We start from the raw sequence: 19,486 nt of genomic DNA on the forward strand, positions 1-19,486 counted from the left end.
CCCTCTCTGCCTCTCACCCCTCGTAGCCTTTTCTTTTCCTTCCTTCTCTCTTTCACTGTCGAAGACAAGCTGTTGCTCTGTCCCTGCGGGCCACTCCCTCACTTGTCTGCTCCTCTTTCCTCCCCCCCGCCTCCCTCTCTCCCATGCTCTCCTTCTTTCTCCCTCTCCCCACCTGTTGAAGCAATTGTTGCACAGACCATATTGTTGTCTTCTTATTATTTTATGTCACTCACGAGGGTCCATGCCCCTTTTTTACACTCTTTTTCCTCCCCTCTGTGCCACTCCCTCTCTCTCTCGCTCTCTCTCGCTCTCTGTCCCTGCTGGGTATAAAAGTCCGAGACGAGAGTTGAGCAGTGATATTCAACAGATCACCACAGGAAGCCCAAACTACTTCAACAAGGAAACAGGATTTCCCAGCTTCTGTTTACCTGCAGAACACCCAGCTTCCTCAGGCAACAGCGGGACATTAGCTGCCGCCTTTCTTTCCCATTTGGACGTAAACACGTTGATATTTTACCCAGCAGGCTGTGCAGATGGACAGAGGCATGTCTGTGTCTCTGTGGTGTGAGGAGGTGGAGGACCAGAGTCAGGACCAGAGCCAGACTGAGGCCCAAACCCAGGTCCACATCGTGGGCTCGTCTCAGCTGCGAGCCGCCTGGGATCCCACCGTGTCCGGACACCGTGTGATCCAGAGGCTGCTTCATGTGGAGGAGAGGTACATGCCCTCCATGCTCTACATCACCCTCATCCAGCGGGAGCCAGAGCGCAGGGAGGACCTCGCCAAATGGGCCCTGGAGGTATGAAACTCTTTCACGCTCCAGTTTCCCCTGGTGGTGCAGGATGAGTTATGTCATCACGGCAGCTGTGATGCCGATGCCTCACATCTTTCTCCTTGTCTCCAGGTGTGCTGTGAGTGTTGCTGTGATGAGGCAGTGTTCCCCCTGTCTGTCTCTCTGATGGATAGGTTCCTGTCGGCCTCTTTGGCTCTACCTGTGTCACCATACTGCCTGACTGCCGGCTGCATCCTCATCGCATCCAAACTCACAGAGTGTGACAACGTCACCGCTGACACTCTCTGTGCTGCAGCTGAATACAGCTTCCAGCCTTCGGACCTGAGGGTGAGTCAGTCACACAGCATCCACACATGTGGGTACGAATGGGGTTCTTTGAGACCTCACAATCAGGGCGGTAGTGGAGTCTGAGCAGAGGTTGGGTCATTTCCAGCTGTGGGTCCCTGATATCATCATCGCTTTTAACCCTACTTACAGTTGCATAGAGCATAGGTCTTAAGGGCTAAACTCAGTTAAACTCAGTTACACCTTGGTTTTAAAAGTAGAATACCTTTCACCTTTTTGCAGTGTTATTACTCTAAAGAGTTGTAGCAGCCATACTGTATCAAAATAATGTAAAGATAGGATGTTAAAGTCAAATGAGGGAATTTTTCTACCATTTGTGATGCCTCGGCCCACTTAAAACTTTAATTTACAATCCAATAGGGCTACAACTAACTTTTTTAAATTAGGCCTACTGGTTTTTCTACCACTTATATTTAACTGATTAATTAAATAGTTTCAACTGTAAAATTAGATGAAATGACAACAGATGCCTCATAAATTACAAGAGCCCCAAATGATGCATGTGGATGACAATGACAAATCAATTAGGGCTGTAACCAATGACTATTTTCATCATCAATCAATCTGCTATAACAATCATTTCTGACTGCTACATGCACCTATCTTCCCTCGATCAGGAGATGGAGCGTGTCATCCTCGCCACCCTCCGATGGGACACAGCAGCAGTGACTCCGCAGGACTTCCTCCCACACTTTCTCGCCTCCGTGGACGAGAGAGGAGATGGAGACAGTGGTGACTGTGAGGAGGGGCTGCTCTCCACCCTGCGGCGGCACAGCGACACGCTGGCTGCCATGTGTGCCTGTGACTCCCGCTTTCTGGGAGCTCCACCGTCCCTTGTTGCTGCGGCATCACTGAACTGTGCTCTGAGGGGTCTGGGCAACAAGGGCCCCGCTCAGCTGGCTGTAATGAGTGATGCACTGGCCAAGCTCTGCCAGGCTGACCTGGTGAGTACACCTGCAAAGTCTGAGGCTGCACATAAGCCTATATTTATCGGATTTTTTTGTGATTTTTTGTGATAATAATTTTATTTTTCAAACAACACACAAAACATACAATTCGCTACATGAACATATCCCCTCTCCTTCGTCATCACCACCCACCCGGACAAAAATCAAGAAAAGATGACACAGTCACTACAATATTCCAGACAATTCAACTAAATAGTAACAAAATAGACAATAAACCATAAACCAAATAAACATTTGTATAAATGACAACACCATAAGCCCATCATACACATTTCTCCCCAGCACAACGCTTCTTAGGAGCCCTACAGAAAGCTCAGGTACTTTCCCCATTTTCTAGTGTAGACATCCAATCTGGCAAACCGTTTACTTGATATTTTTTCAAACGCCGCCACCCTAGCCATCTCACAAGCCCACTCCTGGATTGACAGCCCCCCTTCATTCTTCCATCCTTTTAAAATAATCTGTCTGGCTATCATTAAACTAGTCTGGACCCAGCTTCGTATGTGCTTATCCATCCCGCTTAGGATATAGACCCATCTCCCAGAACAAATAATCTTGGGCTGAATGGAACCTGGCTCCCTGCTATCCGACATAGATCATCATGTATCTATTTATCTGATTTGATCATTCAGGGTTTTTTTGTTTTTTTGCATGAGTGAAGGTTGCAAAAATAATCAGTTTTAAGCAACAGACTCAGTACACTTGTGTTTTGAGGGACCTGTTTGTTTTACAGGCATGCCATCATTTATATATTATTATATTTATATTTATATAATTTATTCTCTCTGTGCCTTGCACCCCAGGTAGTACTGCAGTGCTACAGTGACATGATCGAATATGCCCTCCGACAGCGGCTGAGGAGTGGGCTTCAACAGGGCCCCATGGAGAAGGATGAAGAGGTGGAGAACGAAAGACCCGGGACACCTACTGACATGAGAGAGATTGATTTCTAAACACTGAATCAACTGTTGCATTGAAAGTGTGAATCAATCAAAACCTTTCATAAAGTTCATCAGTACAACTGATATATATGTATAGATTATGACCTCAAAATGCTCTGACATGTTTTTTATATTTTAAAATTACTTTATTGAGTGACTGTTAATTTATTTTTTATCTTTATTTATTAGTGAAACATTTTTGCAATTATGTGTTTTGCATGTGCCATATTTTATTATCTATTTCCATTAATTTTATTGTAGGCCTAGATGTTATTTTGATGCATAATATTTATACCTTTTATTTATTATCACGTGCAATTGTTGACTCTTTCGATGTTAATTTATTTCAACTTACCATGACTTTTATGTTTGTGTACTGAATTAAATATACAACAAATCTATTTTTCAAAGCAATTAAACGTTTAAAACGTTTGTACATATTTTTCATCCGTGTGTTATTTACCAATGGGATTATGCTGCGTTCACTTAGGATTCATAGGCTAGTACTTACGAGTCATAAGCTTGTGTTAAAATTCATTCTACTTTTGCTAGGATATAATTACCCCCTTTTACAAGAGCAAATGTGTTGATGGCTGATTTATCTTTTTAAATCGTGGGTTTCTGACCTATTTTAGGCTGTTGTACGAAAAAAATAAACATGAATTCACTATTTCTGACAGAACTTGAAGGCAGCATGTTGGAACCACAGCTGCAATCTCATGACGTCAAATTTATCCGACGCGAATAGAGACCGCTTTTAGTATCCGACCCGATCGGATCAGATAATGTCAATACACATGCGGTAAGAGAGCAGCTATTAAAAGATATTGTGTTTTATAACACGTTTTAATTGTCGTTTTTTTTATCGGCGCTGTTTAATAGTAACAATTTATAGAACATCGTGACATATAAGACAACACAACGCAGGTAGAAGACGTCTCTACAAGTCACGGTAAAGGATACCCAGGTTCTGTTATATCACCTCTAAAATAACCTTTTAAAAATCGAATAAGGTGTAAATGTTGTTAAAACCAAAACGTAATTCACTCACGCTATAGGTTTAATCTCACAGGTGATTCCACGTATACATAAGATGTTTTTTGTGTTGAGACCTCCTCTCATCCGCCTCCGTGTTGTCCCTGTTTTAAAATAGCTAGCTAGTTAGCTAACGTTAACTAGCTAGCTACAGGCACGAAGGATACCTAAGTTATAATAGTAATGTGCTATTTAAACCGTGTTATTTTAACCGTGTTAAGTAACACTTCTGGTGTTAAAAACTAAATGTATGCTGTTAATTCAGCTCGCAAACTAGCTAAGTGTTCCTGCTCAAAATGTATCGTTTGCCCAAGCGATCCACCTAAGAAATCTGATATTATGTATTCCTCTTCTCGGTGAAGGCGTCTAAAGAAATAATAAAAAGGAGTTAATTTACTATCTTTCCATGTGTGTTTCGGACTGGAGTCATGTACTATTTAGGGAACCATATTGTGATGAACACTGTCTGCACCTTTTTAAATACAAGTCTAACACTGGTCATGTGGAGGATAAATTAAGCGGCCGTCCGGTGTTGCCCTCGTCTACCGTTACATTGAAGATATCTACATAAAAAGTGCAGTAGTGTTCAAGCAACTATAAACCAAACATGGCGCAATACTATACTGCTCAGTTACAGAATTGTTTTATAGTTTGCGTGTGAACATAATTTAAGATTTCAAACGAAAAATGCATCTTGTTTAATTTGTTATGGTCCAAATTTGTAGCCTATATTATGGACTGTGGTAAATAAAAGTGCGAACTGGATTATTTTTGAAGAAAGCTTTGCACACCTGTTATACAACACATCGATTGCACAAGATCTGGTGTCAGCTATTATGTTGGAGAACAACTGACACTCACTCTAAGACATTTATCTTGTTTTTTCTTTCTCACACACCTCTGTCTCTTGTTCTTTTCTGTGCTAAAATTGTAGACTTTCAGTCAAAGCTTTGCATGCTATATTACAACGTACGTTGTTGTTTATTTTGAAGGACGATGACCTTAAAACCTAGCTGGCTGCTGCTACTATCCATCTCTGCTGGGGTCTGGTCCGTGCCTATTGATCGCAATGGAGACAACCAGGAAGCAAAAGAGGAAGTGCCGGAGGAGAACGCGGTAATGACCATAGTAGTCTCAGTCATGTAGCCTACTGTAGTTTAGATTCAGTTTGTTGTCAATAACCCGTCCTTTACAACACACTCTTGCAGGACACAGGCCTGTACTACGACAGGTATCTCAGAGAGGTGATCGAGGTTTTGGAGACAGACCCTCACTTCAGAGAGAAACTGCAAACAGCCAACACAGAGGACATCAAGGTCAGCGTCCATTTCTCCTTCATTCATGCCCAATAACGGGAAACACTCCAAAAGCTTTCTGGTTTACATTTTACTGGTGCCATTTAATCTGTTCTTCTCACCTGTATGTCTTGTGTTGTCCGTCAGAATGGCCGTCTCAGTAAAGAGCTGGACCTGGTCGGTCACCATGTGAGGACGCGCCTGGATGAGCTGAAGCGTCAGGAAGTTTCTCGCCTCAGGATGCTGCTCAAGGCCAAACTGGACAGCACCAACACGCAGAGTGAGTGGACTCATTCTCCTGTTGATCACTGCAGAGGGAGAGTGTTTGTAAAATACCTAGATAGGTAGATAGAGTGCATCAGATTTAATTTAAAGATCTCCAGTGGAAAATTAGATGGTTGGTGTATCAGAGAAAGGCATACAAATGACAAATACTAATGTTTAAGGTGGTATAGTCTTTTTTATAAGTAGTTTATTATGTACTAAATTATAATTTATGTTATTTCCTGCATAAAACGTCATATGTTAAAAATTATCTGAACCAAACGTGTCTTCAAATCTTACTAGTAAATAATAAATACCACATTTGAACTACATTCTGTACTGTGTGAAGCAATAGGTTTGCGTTTGTGACAACTGTAACTGTCAATTTTTGTTACTTGAAAAATGACTAGTGTTATTAATTTAAAAGATTGACTTTACTTACTTACTTTAATTACTTTTTTGGTCCTTCAAATAATCAACAGCTATACTAATTATCAATTGCCAGTAACCGTTTCAGACAGCTTTTAGCAATGTAAGCGTAGATGTTCGTGTAAAATATTGGCCAAAAATAAAAAAAATATACACATGAATAGAAATTGGTAAGGTGTGTATTGAGAGAGGAATGTAGCCCCTCGGCACAGAGATGTGTTCAGTGTGTGCAGGACATAATGGAAGTCATGTGTGTCAAAAGTCCAGCATGTGTCTGTTAATTGCTGTGTCTGCTGTGAAGGCCTGCAGATGGACCACGCCTCCCTGCTGAAGCAGTTTGAACATCTGGATCCCCACAATCAAAACACCTTCGAGGCCAAAGACCTCGAGCTGCTAATCTCGACGGTAAGATCCTCCAGAGATAATCAAAAACTGGATTTTTGTTGACCCCAGAGAGTGAGAAATCAGTCAGTTGGTTTTATGTTCTGACATGAGTAAGTGACGAATCCTGTCACAGTCCAGCAGAATCAGAATTACACTGATCAGACTCGAGGGTGCTACAATTACAGCAGACCGAATGACGGCAGACCTGCCGGTAATTGTTCCAGACACCATATGTGACCCCTCTTTGGTTTCAAGATGACAGCCCCTGTCTGGTGCTTTGTTCTAGGCCACCAAGGACTTGGAGAACTACGACGCCGAGAGACACGAGGAGTTCAAGCGCTATGAGATGCTGAAGGAGCACGAGAGACGCGAGTACCTGAAGGGCCTGGACCAGGAGAAGAGGGAGACGGAGGAGAAGAGACTGCAGGAGCTTAAGGACAAACACCACCAGCACCCTAAAGTCAATGCTCCGGTACGCACAAATGCACCCATGTTGGTTATTTGGTGGAAAGAAGTGGAATTGAATCAGAATCAGTTTTATTGGCCAAGTATACTTAAATACACAAGGAATTTGACTTTGGTAGGTGTTAACTCTCTATACATTCAACAAATAGACATGTAGTAGTAAACAGTCAGTAGACAAATAGTAATATAGACACATACTGAGCAATTAATTGAATTTCGATTTTGGCTCCCAACGATCACCAAAATAGTATAATCGAGAAAAAAAACAATTATTTTGCCATGTTCTGTTTTGCAAGAACACTCTTATTTTGTCTTGTGTTCTGAATGACACGCGCACATCCGCCCCTCCCGAAGCCAGTCAGGGAGGCAAGTCTTGTGCATATCATCCGCTGGAATTTAAAAACTCAGCGCGAGTAAAGATGGCAGCAGCGTTTGGTGAGCAAAAAAAGGCAAAACCAACTCAGTTGTCTGGGAACAGCTAACGTTAGCCAACCCTGCGGTCCCTCTGCCTTTGCCCCCCCCCCCCACCCACCCACCCACTGTAGTAGAGATTGTATTCCCCCGACACGCTGTATTCACTTACTGTTTTAAACTTTTACCAGCTTAGTTGGGGTGCATAGGCATACTGCTCAAAACCAACATGAAAAACATAGTAATGTTCCCTCCGCATTTGGTTTTGTTGTTAAACTGTATGTAAATGAGCAGGGACATTAAATCACCTGTTTCACGTAACGTTACTCTAAGGTACCGTCTATGTGCTGGATTTTTCCTAAGGTTAGCTAGCAAATAGCTAATATTTTTGGCACAATGTTTAGTAATGACAGTAGTAGTGGTCATAGTGAGTGAACATGTGATGTGAGATGCACATTGTGTTATGTCTGTGGAACTGTTCATTAGCTGTGTAACGTTTTGTGTGATATCTGTAAAGCTGAACCGATTCACAGTAGTAAAACAGATTTTATTCTGATCCAAAGACTCTTTCTGTGAGATAAAGGACACTAACAGATTATACCCTGGACACTATCCATTATATCCAAATGTTAATGAGTAATCGTGATTTCAATATTGACCAAAATAATCGTGATTATTATTTTTTTCCATAATCGAGCAGCCCTACATATACTGTACAATAGAGACAACAATATGCATATAGGCACATATCAACTTAATATTAATACAAGTACACATGGAGTGGGATGTAAAGTAGTGTGCAAGATGCATATTGGAATAATAAGTATCAAAGTATAGAATGTTCTTTTACATGTTTTGCTGCATTTTTCCCATATTCAGGGTAGTGTCGCTCAGCTACGGGAAGTTTGGGAGGAGACAGATGGACTGGATCCTCAGGAGTTTAACCCCAAAACATTTTTTAAACTGCATGGTGAGTGACTCCTCTTCTTTTAACCCCTGTCATTTATTCATATCACGCCAGTAAGTTCAACATGAATAAACTTCTTCTCTGCCCTGTTTAGATACAAATGAAGATGGTGTTTTAGATGAACAAGAATTGGAGGCTCTCTTCACTAAAGAGGTACGAAACCCTGCAGTACTGTATATCATGTCTTTAAAATCAAGGTATTACTTGTTTGATTTTACAATGAAACGGCTTAAAATGACATGACAGAATATAAAAAAAAATGGATGATCATCTATTTGAAAATACAGCTGTTTTGTCTGTGCATCGCAGGCTTTTTAAAAGTAGAAGTTTTGAACCTGACCGCAGTGATATGCACAGCAGCCCTGTAACATCTGTTCATTTCTCTTCCTCCAGCTGGAGAAGGTCTACGACCCGAAGAATGAGGAAGACGACATGATGGAGATGGAGGAAGAAAGGCTTCGGATGAGGGAGCATGTCATGAAGAATGTGAGTCTTAATTATTTACTCTTATCTGCTCTTGTTTGACTCATGTGCCGTGAGTCACTCTCCACTTTTCTCTCTGCTTTGCTGTGACTGATGCTGCGTACGTTTCTGTGTTAAAAGGTGGACGCAAATAAAGATCGTCTCGTCAGCCTGGAGGAGTTCCTGAAATCCACCGAGAAGAAGGAGTTCAGTAATCCCAAAGAGTGGGAGGTAAAGAGCCCAGAGGTGGCCTGAAAGTCTGCAAAGTGGGCGGGTGATCAGAGGGTCTGTGGTTCAAATCCCAGGACAAGCTGTGTGTGTGTGTGTGTGTGTGTAAGTGTGTGTGTGTGTAAGTGTGTGTGTGTGTGTGTGTGTGTGTGTGTGTTCGTGTGTTCTAACCCGCAATTTCCACTGACTGCTGTGTTCTGACTCCGTCCCAGCACCGGCGATCCGGAGCTGATACGCAGAGCTTCTATTTTTGCCGGACGCTGGAGAGCTCCGCAGCAATTCAGCACAGGGCAGATTGTGCGGTACAGGAAGTCGAGCGCAGAAACAAAATAAAACAGCCGGTTAATTTTCAAAATAAAATACACCGTGCTCACGGCGGATCATATTTGCCTGAACTACACCTTGAAAACGTCATAATGGCCAGAGACAGGCCTGATGTCAAACTGTTGTTGGTTTTGGGGTTCTGCGCAATCATATGTGAATTCGCGACTTAAGCGGTCAGTCATGGCCGCAGACGCTCCGCAACAAATTCAGACCTGGTGGGTATTGAAGGACGGCGGACCACGGAGCCGACACGCAGTGGAGCAGTTCCGCAGTTGGTGGAAATTGTGGGTAATCCCTTACCAACTCGCAGACCTGAAGTGGCTGCTGTGAATAGAGGTAATGTTGCATTTAGTTAAAAGAGCAATTTAGCACTGCACCGCTACAACACTGTCAGCTTTAGGATGGGCAGTTTAGAAAAAAAGATTTAAAAAACAATTCAGCAGAACCAGAAAGATTTTTATTTCACACATTACTCCTTTCTTTTCAAAACATGGCACCTACAATACCCACAATGCTGTTATGCCTTAAGAAGAGATAAGGAGCAGCTACTTCTCTCTAACTTCACACCCCCAGATTTAAAAATGTTCAAACTTTTAGTCCAACTGACACTTGAGGGCATTCATTAGAGTGTGTGTGTGTGTGTGTGTGTGTGTGTGTGTGTGTGTGTGTGTGTGTGTGTGTGTGTGTGTGTGTGTGTGTGTGTGTGTGTGTGTGTGTGTGTGTGTGTGTGTGTGTGTGTGTGTGTGTGTGTGTGTGTGTGTGTGTGTGTGTGTGTGTGTGTGTGTGTGTGTGTGTGTGTACTGGATTCTACAAAAACATTCTGTAAATGTGTCCGCGAGGAGTTTGAATGTGATGAAAATATAAATATAGTATAATATTTGTAGTTTTTATAATATGGAGTATTACTAGCAGTACGTCTTCTGTGACTAACATAATATAGATTTCTCTTCCAGTAAAGCAGGGGTAATAATTATGTGACATAAAGAGCATTGCAACAGTGGACTATATGCCTTCCTTTTAGTCTAAAGTATGTTTGTATAATATGTACTTTTGCATGCAAAATAAAGATCTAGACCGAAGCAGAACCAACTCATGAGTTTATGTGCATGAGTATGGTGAAGCCTTTACTAAACCATAACCTTTCAGTAGTGGTGTGAATACCTTGCATTACATCGGCTCCCACTGCTGTCTCTGTAGACTCTGGAAACCAGACCGGTGTACACCGAGGAAGAGCTGCAGCGATTTGAGGTTGAACTCCGGGACAAAGAGGAGGAGCTGAAGAGGAAGGCAGAGAATCTGCGTCAGCAGCAGGACCTGCTGAAGGAGAGAGGCAAAGCCCTGGAGGCCCAGAGGAGAGAGTACCAGCAGGTAACTGTCCCGCCACGTCAGTCGCGGCTTTACGTATGTCGTCTGCAACTGGATTTAAAGAATGGATTTCATGACATCATCATATAGGGGTCAAACTTGAATTCTACTAACTCAACGGCCAGTTCTCAGCCTGTGATAACACTGACGCATGTTCAAATGATAATTCAATTGCGATGTTTCAATTTCAGGCAGTTTTAGAGATGTCCCAGAGACAGAAGGAACAGCAAGCAGCAGGCGGGCAGCCTCCTGCAGGTCCTCATGGAGAGCTACAGTTCCAACCAGAGATACAAGTGGAAGATAAAGGTAAGCAATTTTACATAATGGTAAATGTCTTATTGTTGTTATGGATTTATTTTGTTGTGGTTCTTATTGAGTGGATCTCTCTCTCTCTCTCTCTCTCTCTCTCTCTCTCTCTCCCCCCCCCCAGAGGCAAAAGTCCCAGCTGAGCATCAAGCCGAGCTCCCGAATAATCTGCCTGCAGAGCCTCCACAGAATCTGCCTTTACACACTTAATGCAGTACGCTCTGACAGCCTTAAAACACAAACACACACACAAAAACACACACGCACACACTCGATTTGCACTGACACAGATATCCAGATGGGTTCCTCAAACTAAATTACGTGAACTGTATGTATAAATTCAGAGAGACTTGGCTCGTGAACCATGACATATCGTACTGTGTGTTCATCTTTGTGGTCTACATCAGATTTAAAGACCTTAAATGGCCTTCAGTGTAAAATTATAAACCTCTTCAAATAAAGTCTTAATTTAAACCAAACTTCTTGAAATCAATCTATTTTGGGGGCCACTGGCCGGGATAAATTTCAACTGTACACACTCCAGCTTCCTCTCCTCACTGCTACCTGTCACAGTGATGCTGCGTGGATTGTATTTCTGGAGAACGGCATCGTCCTCCATGCAGGTCAGGCAGAAAGCAGCTACCTTTCTTGAAATTCTGAGAACTGGGTGACGTTTACTCATTAGATGCAGCTTGCTAAATCTGAAATGCAACCTTTTTAGTGACTCAAATGATTATAAAAAGATCAAAACGTTGGAAAAACAAAAATTACATTAGTGGGCCAATAAATTGTAACAATAAATTCTGTACATGTTGGGGGGGGGGTGGCCCTTATTAATTGTCTCACAGGCCAGATCTGGCACATGAGCCAGTAGATGGTAAGATATTACATTACATCTATTGTACATATGATGTAATGTAATATTGTATTTATATGTAAGAGCAGTTAGATACAAACTATTATAATAACAGCATACATTACAATAGAATAATATAAGTAATATTAGTGTGTGTGTGTGTGTGTGTGTGTGTGTGTGTGTGTGTGTGTGTGTGTGTGTGTGTGTGTGTGTGTGTGTGTGTGTGTGTGTGTGTGTGTGTGTGTGTGTGTGTGTGTGTGTGTGTGTGAGAGAGAGAGAGAGAGTCAGTCAGTCAGTCAGTCAGTCAGTCAGTCAGTCAGTCATCCTGTTGGGAAGTGTTTTTGTGCTCCTGTTATCCACTGTCATGGCTCCCTGGGGACCTGCTGATGCCTGTTGTTGTCCAGCTGATGAGATGCCTCCGCTCAGGGCATTCCTATCAGCATTCCTCTAACCCACTGACCTCCCGTGACCCGCAGTGCCCCTCCTCTCCTGTTGTCCATGCAGCTGCCTGCTGTCAGTCACCGCTGTCATATCGGCCAAATAAAGACGTCTTCAGGAAGCTGCCTGGATCATCAAGTCAGTGTTTATCACAGTAGATTTATTTTGAACTGCTCAGTCTTTTGGATATATTTGAGCAAAAACCTTGACATGCAAGCTTTTCTCCAAGATGTTGCAGCTGTGTCCTGGGACAGAATGAATTCCTTCCCCTCTTTGGAAGAGGCTTGGTGTTTTTTTCAAAAATACTTTTAGCTCAATTATGAGTAAGCATGCCCCCCTGAAAAAATGTAGAATTCAAAATCGATATAGTCCTTGGTTTTCTAATGATCTGGCTGAGATTATTCATCGTAAAAATGCCCTCTGGAGAAAGGCCCGCTCCACCCAATCTCCAGTTGACTGGTTGGCCTTCCGTCAATGCAGAAATAAAGCAACACAGGCTATCAGAAATGCCAAAATCTCTTATTTTAAAAAGAAACTCACCACATGTGGGAATGATACTAGGAAAACAGTCAAAGTAATGGAAAATGAAGTTGTTTCCTCCAATTTACCAACTTCTGTTATTTAATGACAATATTATCACTGAAAAGTCTTGGATGGCATCACTTTTAAACCATCACTTTATTAATGCAACACATACAGTGTCAACTTCAAATCCTAATCCAGTCTCAATGGACACTTCAGCTATAATTTCAGCAGATCTACAATTTTCCCCACCAAGTAACAGTGGCTTCTCCTTTACGCCTTTTTCCACCTCTCAAGTCCAGGATGAACTTATCAAGCTGAATACAAACAAATCTGCTGGCCTTGATGGTCTTGATCCCATGTTTTTAAAAGCAGCAGTCCGCTTTATTGCCACAAGATTATTTAATATGTCCACACAGCTCTCTGAGTTCCCCACTGATTGGAAATCAGCCATCATTTTTCCACTCTTCAAAGGGGGCTCTAAATCTGACCCAAATTGTTATCGTCCAATTTCTATCTTACCATGCCTTGCCAAAGTTCTTGAGAAGCTCGTCCATAAACAGCTAAATGATTTTTTGGGTAATAATCATATATTATTCAATATGCAATCTGGTTTCCGGATGGAACATGGGTGCATAACCGCCACCACTAAGGTGCTCGATGATGTAATTACAGCATTAGATAGTAAGCAGATCTGTATTGCCCACCTTTATAGACCTTACTAAGGCCTTTGATTCTGTCGACCATAGGATACTTTTACATAGACTTTCCAGTATTGGTCTGTCCACCTCTGCCTGTGATTGGTTTGCAAGTTATCTCACCAACCGTGTTCAGCAATTGAAGGCTGAAACCATCATGTCAGATCCACTTACCATCTTTAAAGGGGTGCCTCAAGGTTCCATCTTGGGTCCAATCCTTTTTTCTATTTACATTAATGACATAGCCAGAGCTGCTGGCACCTCACAAATTCATCTTTATGCAGATGACACCATTTTGTACACAGTTGGTTCTTCTCTCACCTCTACAGCTTCCAATCTTAAATTAAGCTTCACCTCGATAGAACAGTTCTTTGATAATCTTCACCTCTGTATTAATACTAGTAAGACAAAATGTATAATTTTTAGCCGAAAACCTGTTACTGAGACTCCACCTACAATCACCTGCATTAACGGTATGGCTATAGAGTATGTCGAAACATATAAATATCTAGGTATCTGGTTGGATTCATCTTTGTCATTTATTACACACATCAAGAACCTTCAAACTAAAGTTAAAGCTAGACTAGCTTTTCTTTTCTGCAATAAAGCTTCCTTTACTCATGCTACCAAATGCATCCTTGTTAAGATGACAGTATTGCCAATTTTGGACTATGGCGATACTATTTACAGAATAGCCCCAAATACAGTCCTAAAAAAACTTGATACACTCTATCATTCAGCCATCCGTTTCGCCACTAATGCACCTTTTCATACTCATCACTGTGATTTGTATAAACTGGTGGGCTGGCCCTCCCTTCATACACGGCGGCTCCATCATTGGTTTTGCTTCATATACAAGACAATCATGGGCAAGACACCTCTCTATCTGTCATCTTTTTTTCATGTTGCTCATAACACCCATTATACAAGATCAAGTAATTTTATTAAGTTTAGTACCCCCCCTACTTCTACTACCTTTGGACACAATGCTTTCCGTTTTCCAGCAATACATGATTGGAACACACTACAAAATACTCCAATTTCCACCTTTAAGCTTAACCTACAAAACAATATAGTCGATTCCTGTTCCTGTTGATAAACATGAATCATATTTATACACATATACTTAAGCATTTTATTTTTATTTTTTTTCTTTGCTGTCTATTTTTTATTTTTTAATTGCTTGTTCTGTGTGTTATGTGTATGACATGTATATGTATAGTCGTGGAGTAGTTAACATTTATTTCTGTAGCCTCTTGGCCAGGTCATGTTTGTAAATGAGAAGTTGTTCTCAAACAGTTTACCTGGATAAATAAAGGTTTAAAAAAAAAAAAAAAAGTCAGTGTTTATCACAGTAGATTTATTTTGAACTGCTCAGTCTTGTGGATATAAAAGCAAATGCAGTGTGTTATTGAGCATAACCATGACCTTTACAGATGCATAAACCTTTATTTTTGGATATTTTCCAGCCAATATCAATACATAAAATACACGTGTTGCAGTTTTAGCACAAATACATAATGCAAAACCGGTAGACCAATATAAGTGTATTCTGTTCATAATTAAGTGTTGTATTAAAGGACAACCTCACAGTGAAGAAGTGCCAATTCTGCAATTAGTCCAATGTTATTTGATCTTTGCAGTATTCTTCTTCAGTGTGGCTACGGTCGTGTACTGCTGCTATAACAGAACATTCTCCTCCGGGGATAAATAATGTATCTATATATCTTTGTCAGCAGTAGAATAATACTGGAAGATACCAACATTGTATTTTAAGGCTGATGTTATGTTGATGGATACAAATAGCATACCGAGATACATAATTAATGTGTCTGAAATGCAAAAGTGAGAGTATGGCAATACATCTGTTTAGATGCTTTAAAAAAACGTACCTCCTTAATTTAAAACATTCAAACAACAGTATTATAAACTAAAATTAGGATGGAAACTCACTGTTAAAGCCAGTTTTGTACGCTAAAATAAAAACACAATTAAGACTAACTTTAAAATGCCTTTCAAAAATTAAAGAAATCACGACAAACTAAGCTGAAGTTGAGGTATGTACCTATACGTCAATAAAAGCATAATAAAGAATTAGACATAGGGATTTTTTAAATTGTGCCTGTGTTCTATTCGAGATGGGATTTCCTGTGAAATGTTGAGCTGTGTAGTTGAGCTCCCTGTGGGAACTTTAACAGGTCAGCGTTGTGTCTGTTGGTCCACAGAGGGCATCATCCACAGCAGCAGCTCTGACATACATTTCATCCAGCTGTTTTTGAGCAGAGGTGGCACTGAAGCTGTCAACACACTGTCAGTGGGTCTGTTAAAGGTGTGATCTTGTGAGTGAGTATACTGCATTAAGGGGAGTTTTAGTTCAGATACTACGAAATCCTGATACTTTACTGGATAACTTCCCAGATTGTGAGACTTTTTCTCCCCTACTTTGCTCTTGAAATGGCACTTATTGGTTATTTTGCAAATAAATACACAATTTGATGCACTGTTAGCATTTAAAGTAGCCAGCTACTGTATATACATTTACCCAAGGGGCGGGGGGGTTGAGATCGCCACCTATCTATCTATTTGTTTCAGCAGGGGGCAAATTTGGGGCATCAAACACCTTATTTCCTGCATTCTGGTGAATTTTTCTGCAACAATTTGGACGGACAAGAGTTTTTCTTTGCTTGCCAAATACATTGAATCAAGAAAGCCAACCACTTATCATGTTTTACAACAGTTAATATATATATTTTTTTGCACTGGCCAGTTTTGCTCAGGGACACATTGGTTGATGTATCACAGTGGGAATTGAACCCACATCTGCCACACCAAAGGCGTGTGTCATATCCACTGCGCCATCACCACCCACAGTAACAAGTCCTTGCACTATAAAACAAAAAGTTAACAGTGAAAAGGAAAACTCTTCACTAAGAGACATTTTACTTTGATATTTAAGATTTTACTGCAACAACACTTCAAAAAAGTTGTACTTTTAATGTGGTATTATTCCATTATAGGTATTTTAATACTAGAACTAGAAGTATTAAAAGGTAAAGGATACAACTCATTGACTGTGGCCTCTGTGACTTGTGCAATCCCTGAAAGAGGAAGAAACAAACACTGTCGCTCTGTAAATGGTGCGTCCTCCTCCTTCTTTTGGCTGTTTCACAAGACGTCTTTCAGCTGCTTTTGCCAAATCACGCCGTGTCTGTGTCGGTCCGTTCCTTAACTGGTCTCTTCGTGTTTTCACAATCTTAGATGAAGTTGTTATTTGAGGCTGACTTGTCTTCAGGTATTTGCTGATTGTGTGAAATATTTGTGAGGCAGTTAATCGAGTCTGTGATTCTGCTTAGTCACTGACCCTGTCTGTCATTTTACTTTTACAGCTATTGTTCTCAGACGTGATCAAATGTCAATATGACATAAAACTAAATATAGTACAATAAATAAACAGAGCACAAGTAACATTTAAAAAGAAAAGTAGCCATACAATCAGCACCATGATCAATTAGCAGCACTTTCAGGGGATTTTAAAGGGCATATTTACAATTTGATTGTGACTGATTCTGAAGTATTATAAGTAACATTCAAACTAATTGTATGAACTGGTTCAGTGTCAGACAGGACGTTGACAAGTACTTTAATGTACTTGTACTGTTTTGATGTTCTCGATTTTTGAGCTGCTTTGCTGAAAAAAGAATAATCTCTGAGCTGTAAATTATCAGATTTTGAGACAGATGCAGATATCAAGTTGTTTTCTTAAAAAATAGTCCCAATGTTTCTCGGTAAAACCATAACCTGCAGCCAAGAAGAGTGTGTAAGTGTTCGAACTTGTCCAGACAGCTTTGTCTGCTGTTTGTCATCTCAGACTTTATTCCTTCTGTTCGTCTCTAAAATATTTGAAGTTAAATTTGGATGCACTTTGAATCTACCTACTGTACATCACCCTCTCTGAAGAGGACATTACGTCTCCTCCACCCCACCCTCCCCCCCCCCCCCCCGCCACTACGACGCCCGCCTCTTCTGCGATCTGTTTGGCTGACATAACAAGCCTTTCAGGACTGGTGATGGTGACAAAGTTTTACTGACATAAGTAACGGGTGATTTAATAATAAGGGGAAAAAAACAAAACATTTTATTCAATTTGTTTGAATAGAATAATGTAATGCCTAATACATCCCCCTAATGACTCACCGTATGAACTTGCAACAACAGTTCTGGTTATTTTAAAGTTGTTTATTGCTGGTTGACCTTTTAAAAGTTCATCAAACTGTTCAGTTTCACAAAAAACTGCGAATCCATGATGGAAAAAAAAAAAACTATGGTGGCAGTGCATTGCAGTTCTCTTATCGAGCCGCTAGAGGGTGCAATTGTTTAATTATTTTTTTGGCAAGTTCCATACCACTCACTGTGAGAATAATTGCGGGAAATAATTGCCATTCTAATGATGTCCATTGGTTTTGTGTTTAAAGGTATTAAACTGCAACAAAGTACAGTTAGAAGTAAGTTGTGAGCATAGACTGTAAAAATAAGCTTGAGAGGCTGTGAGGAGTTTATGTGGTGATGTGTTTCTTTAAGACCCAGCATCTTTACCGAGGAGGAGAGCTGAGGGAAGATGAACGACGGGAGGTCGTCAAGGTACACAGAAACACACAGACAGGGAAGCGGAAGCACGGTTATTTCTCTTCAGAATGAAGTTTCAACTTGTTTGTCTATGTTTTAGGTTAGGTCATTACCATAGAATGTAAATATGACCCTAATATTTACAGTCTATGGTCATTACTATTTTTTTATTTATTTTTGAAAGATTGATAGGCTACTATATTGCTCATTTTCAACAAAAGATACTTGTCCACAAGGATTCAGTACAGGTCACCTGTCCTAGATCCTTGTTAGCTGTCCTGTAGATCAGTGTTTCCCAACTGTTTTTAAAAAGAATTTTGATAAATACAATAACATGAATTATCAGTTCTGATTTAAATAAAACCAAACATATTTATTAAAGATTTTAAGAGGATTCAGGGGTTTTATTTGTTGCGTCATGCTCATACAAAATGTGCAGTCAAAGGCAGGTTGGCATTAACCTGACTCCGCCAGATGGATTGCTTCGCATTTGCTCGGCGAGTGGAAAATTGGAGCTCGCGAGATCAGGACGGTCTCACGAGGCTAGGTTGGCATACCCTTAAGGCAACAAGCTAGTGCAAAAAATATTTTTTCAATTACTTTTGCTTCATTTATCTGCTATTATTGACTTGAGAAATAGTCTACTTTGTTACATGTTTTTATTTATTTATTATTATTACTATTATTATTATTATTATTATAAATTATATATTAAATTATAATTAGAATAAAGGGAAAGATAAAGGACAGAATTTCAATTATAAAACATTTTAAAAATATGTAATTAGTCTATTGAATCGAGGTATAGGCCTGCTGTGTAACTTTTCAGTATATTAAACGTATAGGATTAATTGGGTCATTTTTAGCCATGTTGGGGTTCATGCCTTTTGGGGCTTAAATCCATATACTGTATCGTCATGGTTCTCAAGCGTTTTATAGACTTGCATGTTTTATTCTGAAACGTCCTGACCGGATGTTGGCTGTGTTTTCTGCGTGTAATTTGCCTGGCGCCGCGGCTGAGCCGAAACATCGCTCCCTCAGCTGAGAGAGGGAGTGGATGGAGCAGGCTGGTAACCGGGCTGGAACGGGGAGAAGCTGCAGCCTCCGTCTCTCAGGTGCTCTGGCGGAGTGAGCCGGGCAACGATGCGCCTTTCCTTCCTTTCTCTGTCGACCATGGAGAGGGTAAGACACACAAACCCTTTGGTGGCGGCTGATATCCACCGTGATATTCGGTGGGCTACACAGATCTAGCTGTGCGTTCGACCGTCCAGCTGTTTTTATGGGTGGGGGGAGTGGGGTGGTGCGGGGAGGAGGCGGGGGGGCAGTGGGGTGTTGATAGGAAATAGACGCCTTGCAGTCGGAATAAAGC

General features: G+C 41.0%; 2 protein-coding genes across 3 annotated transcripts; both read left to right on the forward strand.

The window, feature by feature from the left end:
- Positions 1-439: 439 nt before the first annotated feature.
- Positions 440-3,057, forward strand: ccndx (cyclin Dx). Its single transcript, XM_028598521.1, has 4 exons — positions 440-797; positions 903-1,118; positions 1,754-2,084; positions 2,912-3,057. The coding sequence occupies exons 1-4, from the start codon at positions 534-536 to the stop codon at positions 3,055-3,057; spliced, it is 957 nt and encodes a 318-aa protein (XP_028454322.1). The 5' UTR covers positions 440-533.
- A 690-nt stretch (positions 3,058-3,747) lies between these two features.
- nucb1 (nucleobindin 1) lies at positions 3,748-11,459 on the forward strand. Of its 2 annotated transcripts, none has more exons than XM_028599309.1 (13): positions 3,748-3,847; positions 5,073-5,196; positions 5,289-5,396; positions 5,523-5,655; positions 6,370-6,473; positions 6,739-6,924; positions 8,208-8,298; positions 8,390-8,448; positions 8,689-8,781; positions 8,899-8,988; positions 10,507-10,677; positions 10,866-10,980; positions 11,105-11,459. In XM_028599309.1, the coding sequence occupies exons 1-13, from the start codon at positions 3,831-3,833 to the stop codon at positions 11,188-11,190; spliced, it is 1,377 nt and encodes a 458-aa protein (XP_028455110.1). In that variant the 5' UTR covers positions 3,748-3,830; the 3' UTR covers positions 11,191-11,459. The 2 variants fall into 2 exon arrangements, with proteins under 2 accessions (XP_028455110.1, XP_028455111.1); XM_028599310.1 differs by having other exon boundaries at positions 3,752-3,997.
- Positions 11,460-19,486: the final 8,027 nt, after the last annotated feature.

The sequence above is a fragment of the Perca flavescens genome, chromosome 15, assembly GCF_004354835.1.
Source record: "Perca flavescens isolate YP-PL-M2 chromosome 15, PFLA_1.0, whole genome shotgun sequence".
Lineage (NCBI taxonomy): Eukaryota > Metazoa > Chordata > Actinopteri > Perciformes > Percidae > Perca > Perca flavescens.

Bases quoted from the DNA above. Each gene is read 5' to 3' on its own strand.
- ccndx (XM_028598521.1), top strand. From the start codon at position 534: ATGGACAGAGGCATGTCTGTGTCTCTGTGGTGTGAGGAGGTGGAGGAC. The intron at 1,119-1,753 runs GTGAGTCAGTCA...TCCCTCGATCAG, and splicing joins TCCAGCCTTCGGACCTGAGG to GAGATGGAGCGTGTCATCCT. The intron at 2,085-2,911 runs GTACACCTGCAA...CACCCCAGGTAG, and splicing joins CTGCCAGGCTGACCTGGTGA to TACTGCAGTGCTACAGTGAC.
- nucb1 (XM_028599309.1), top strand. The intron at 8,782-8,898 runs GTGAGTCTTAAT...CTGTGTTAAAAG, and splicing joins GGGAGCATGTCATGAAGAAT to GTGGACGCAAATAAAGATCG. The intron at 8,989-10,506 runs GTAAAGAGCCCA...CTGTCTCTGTAG, and splicing joins GTAATCCCAAAGAGTGGGAG to ACTCTGGAAACCAGACCGGT.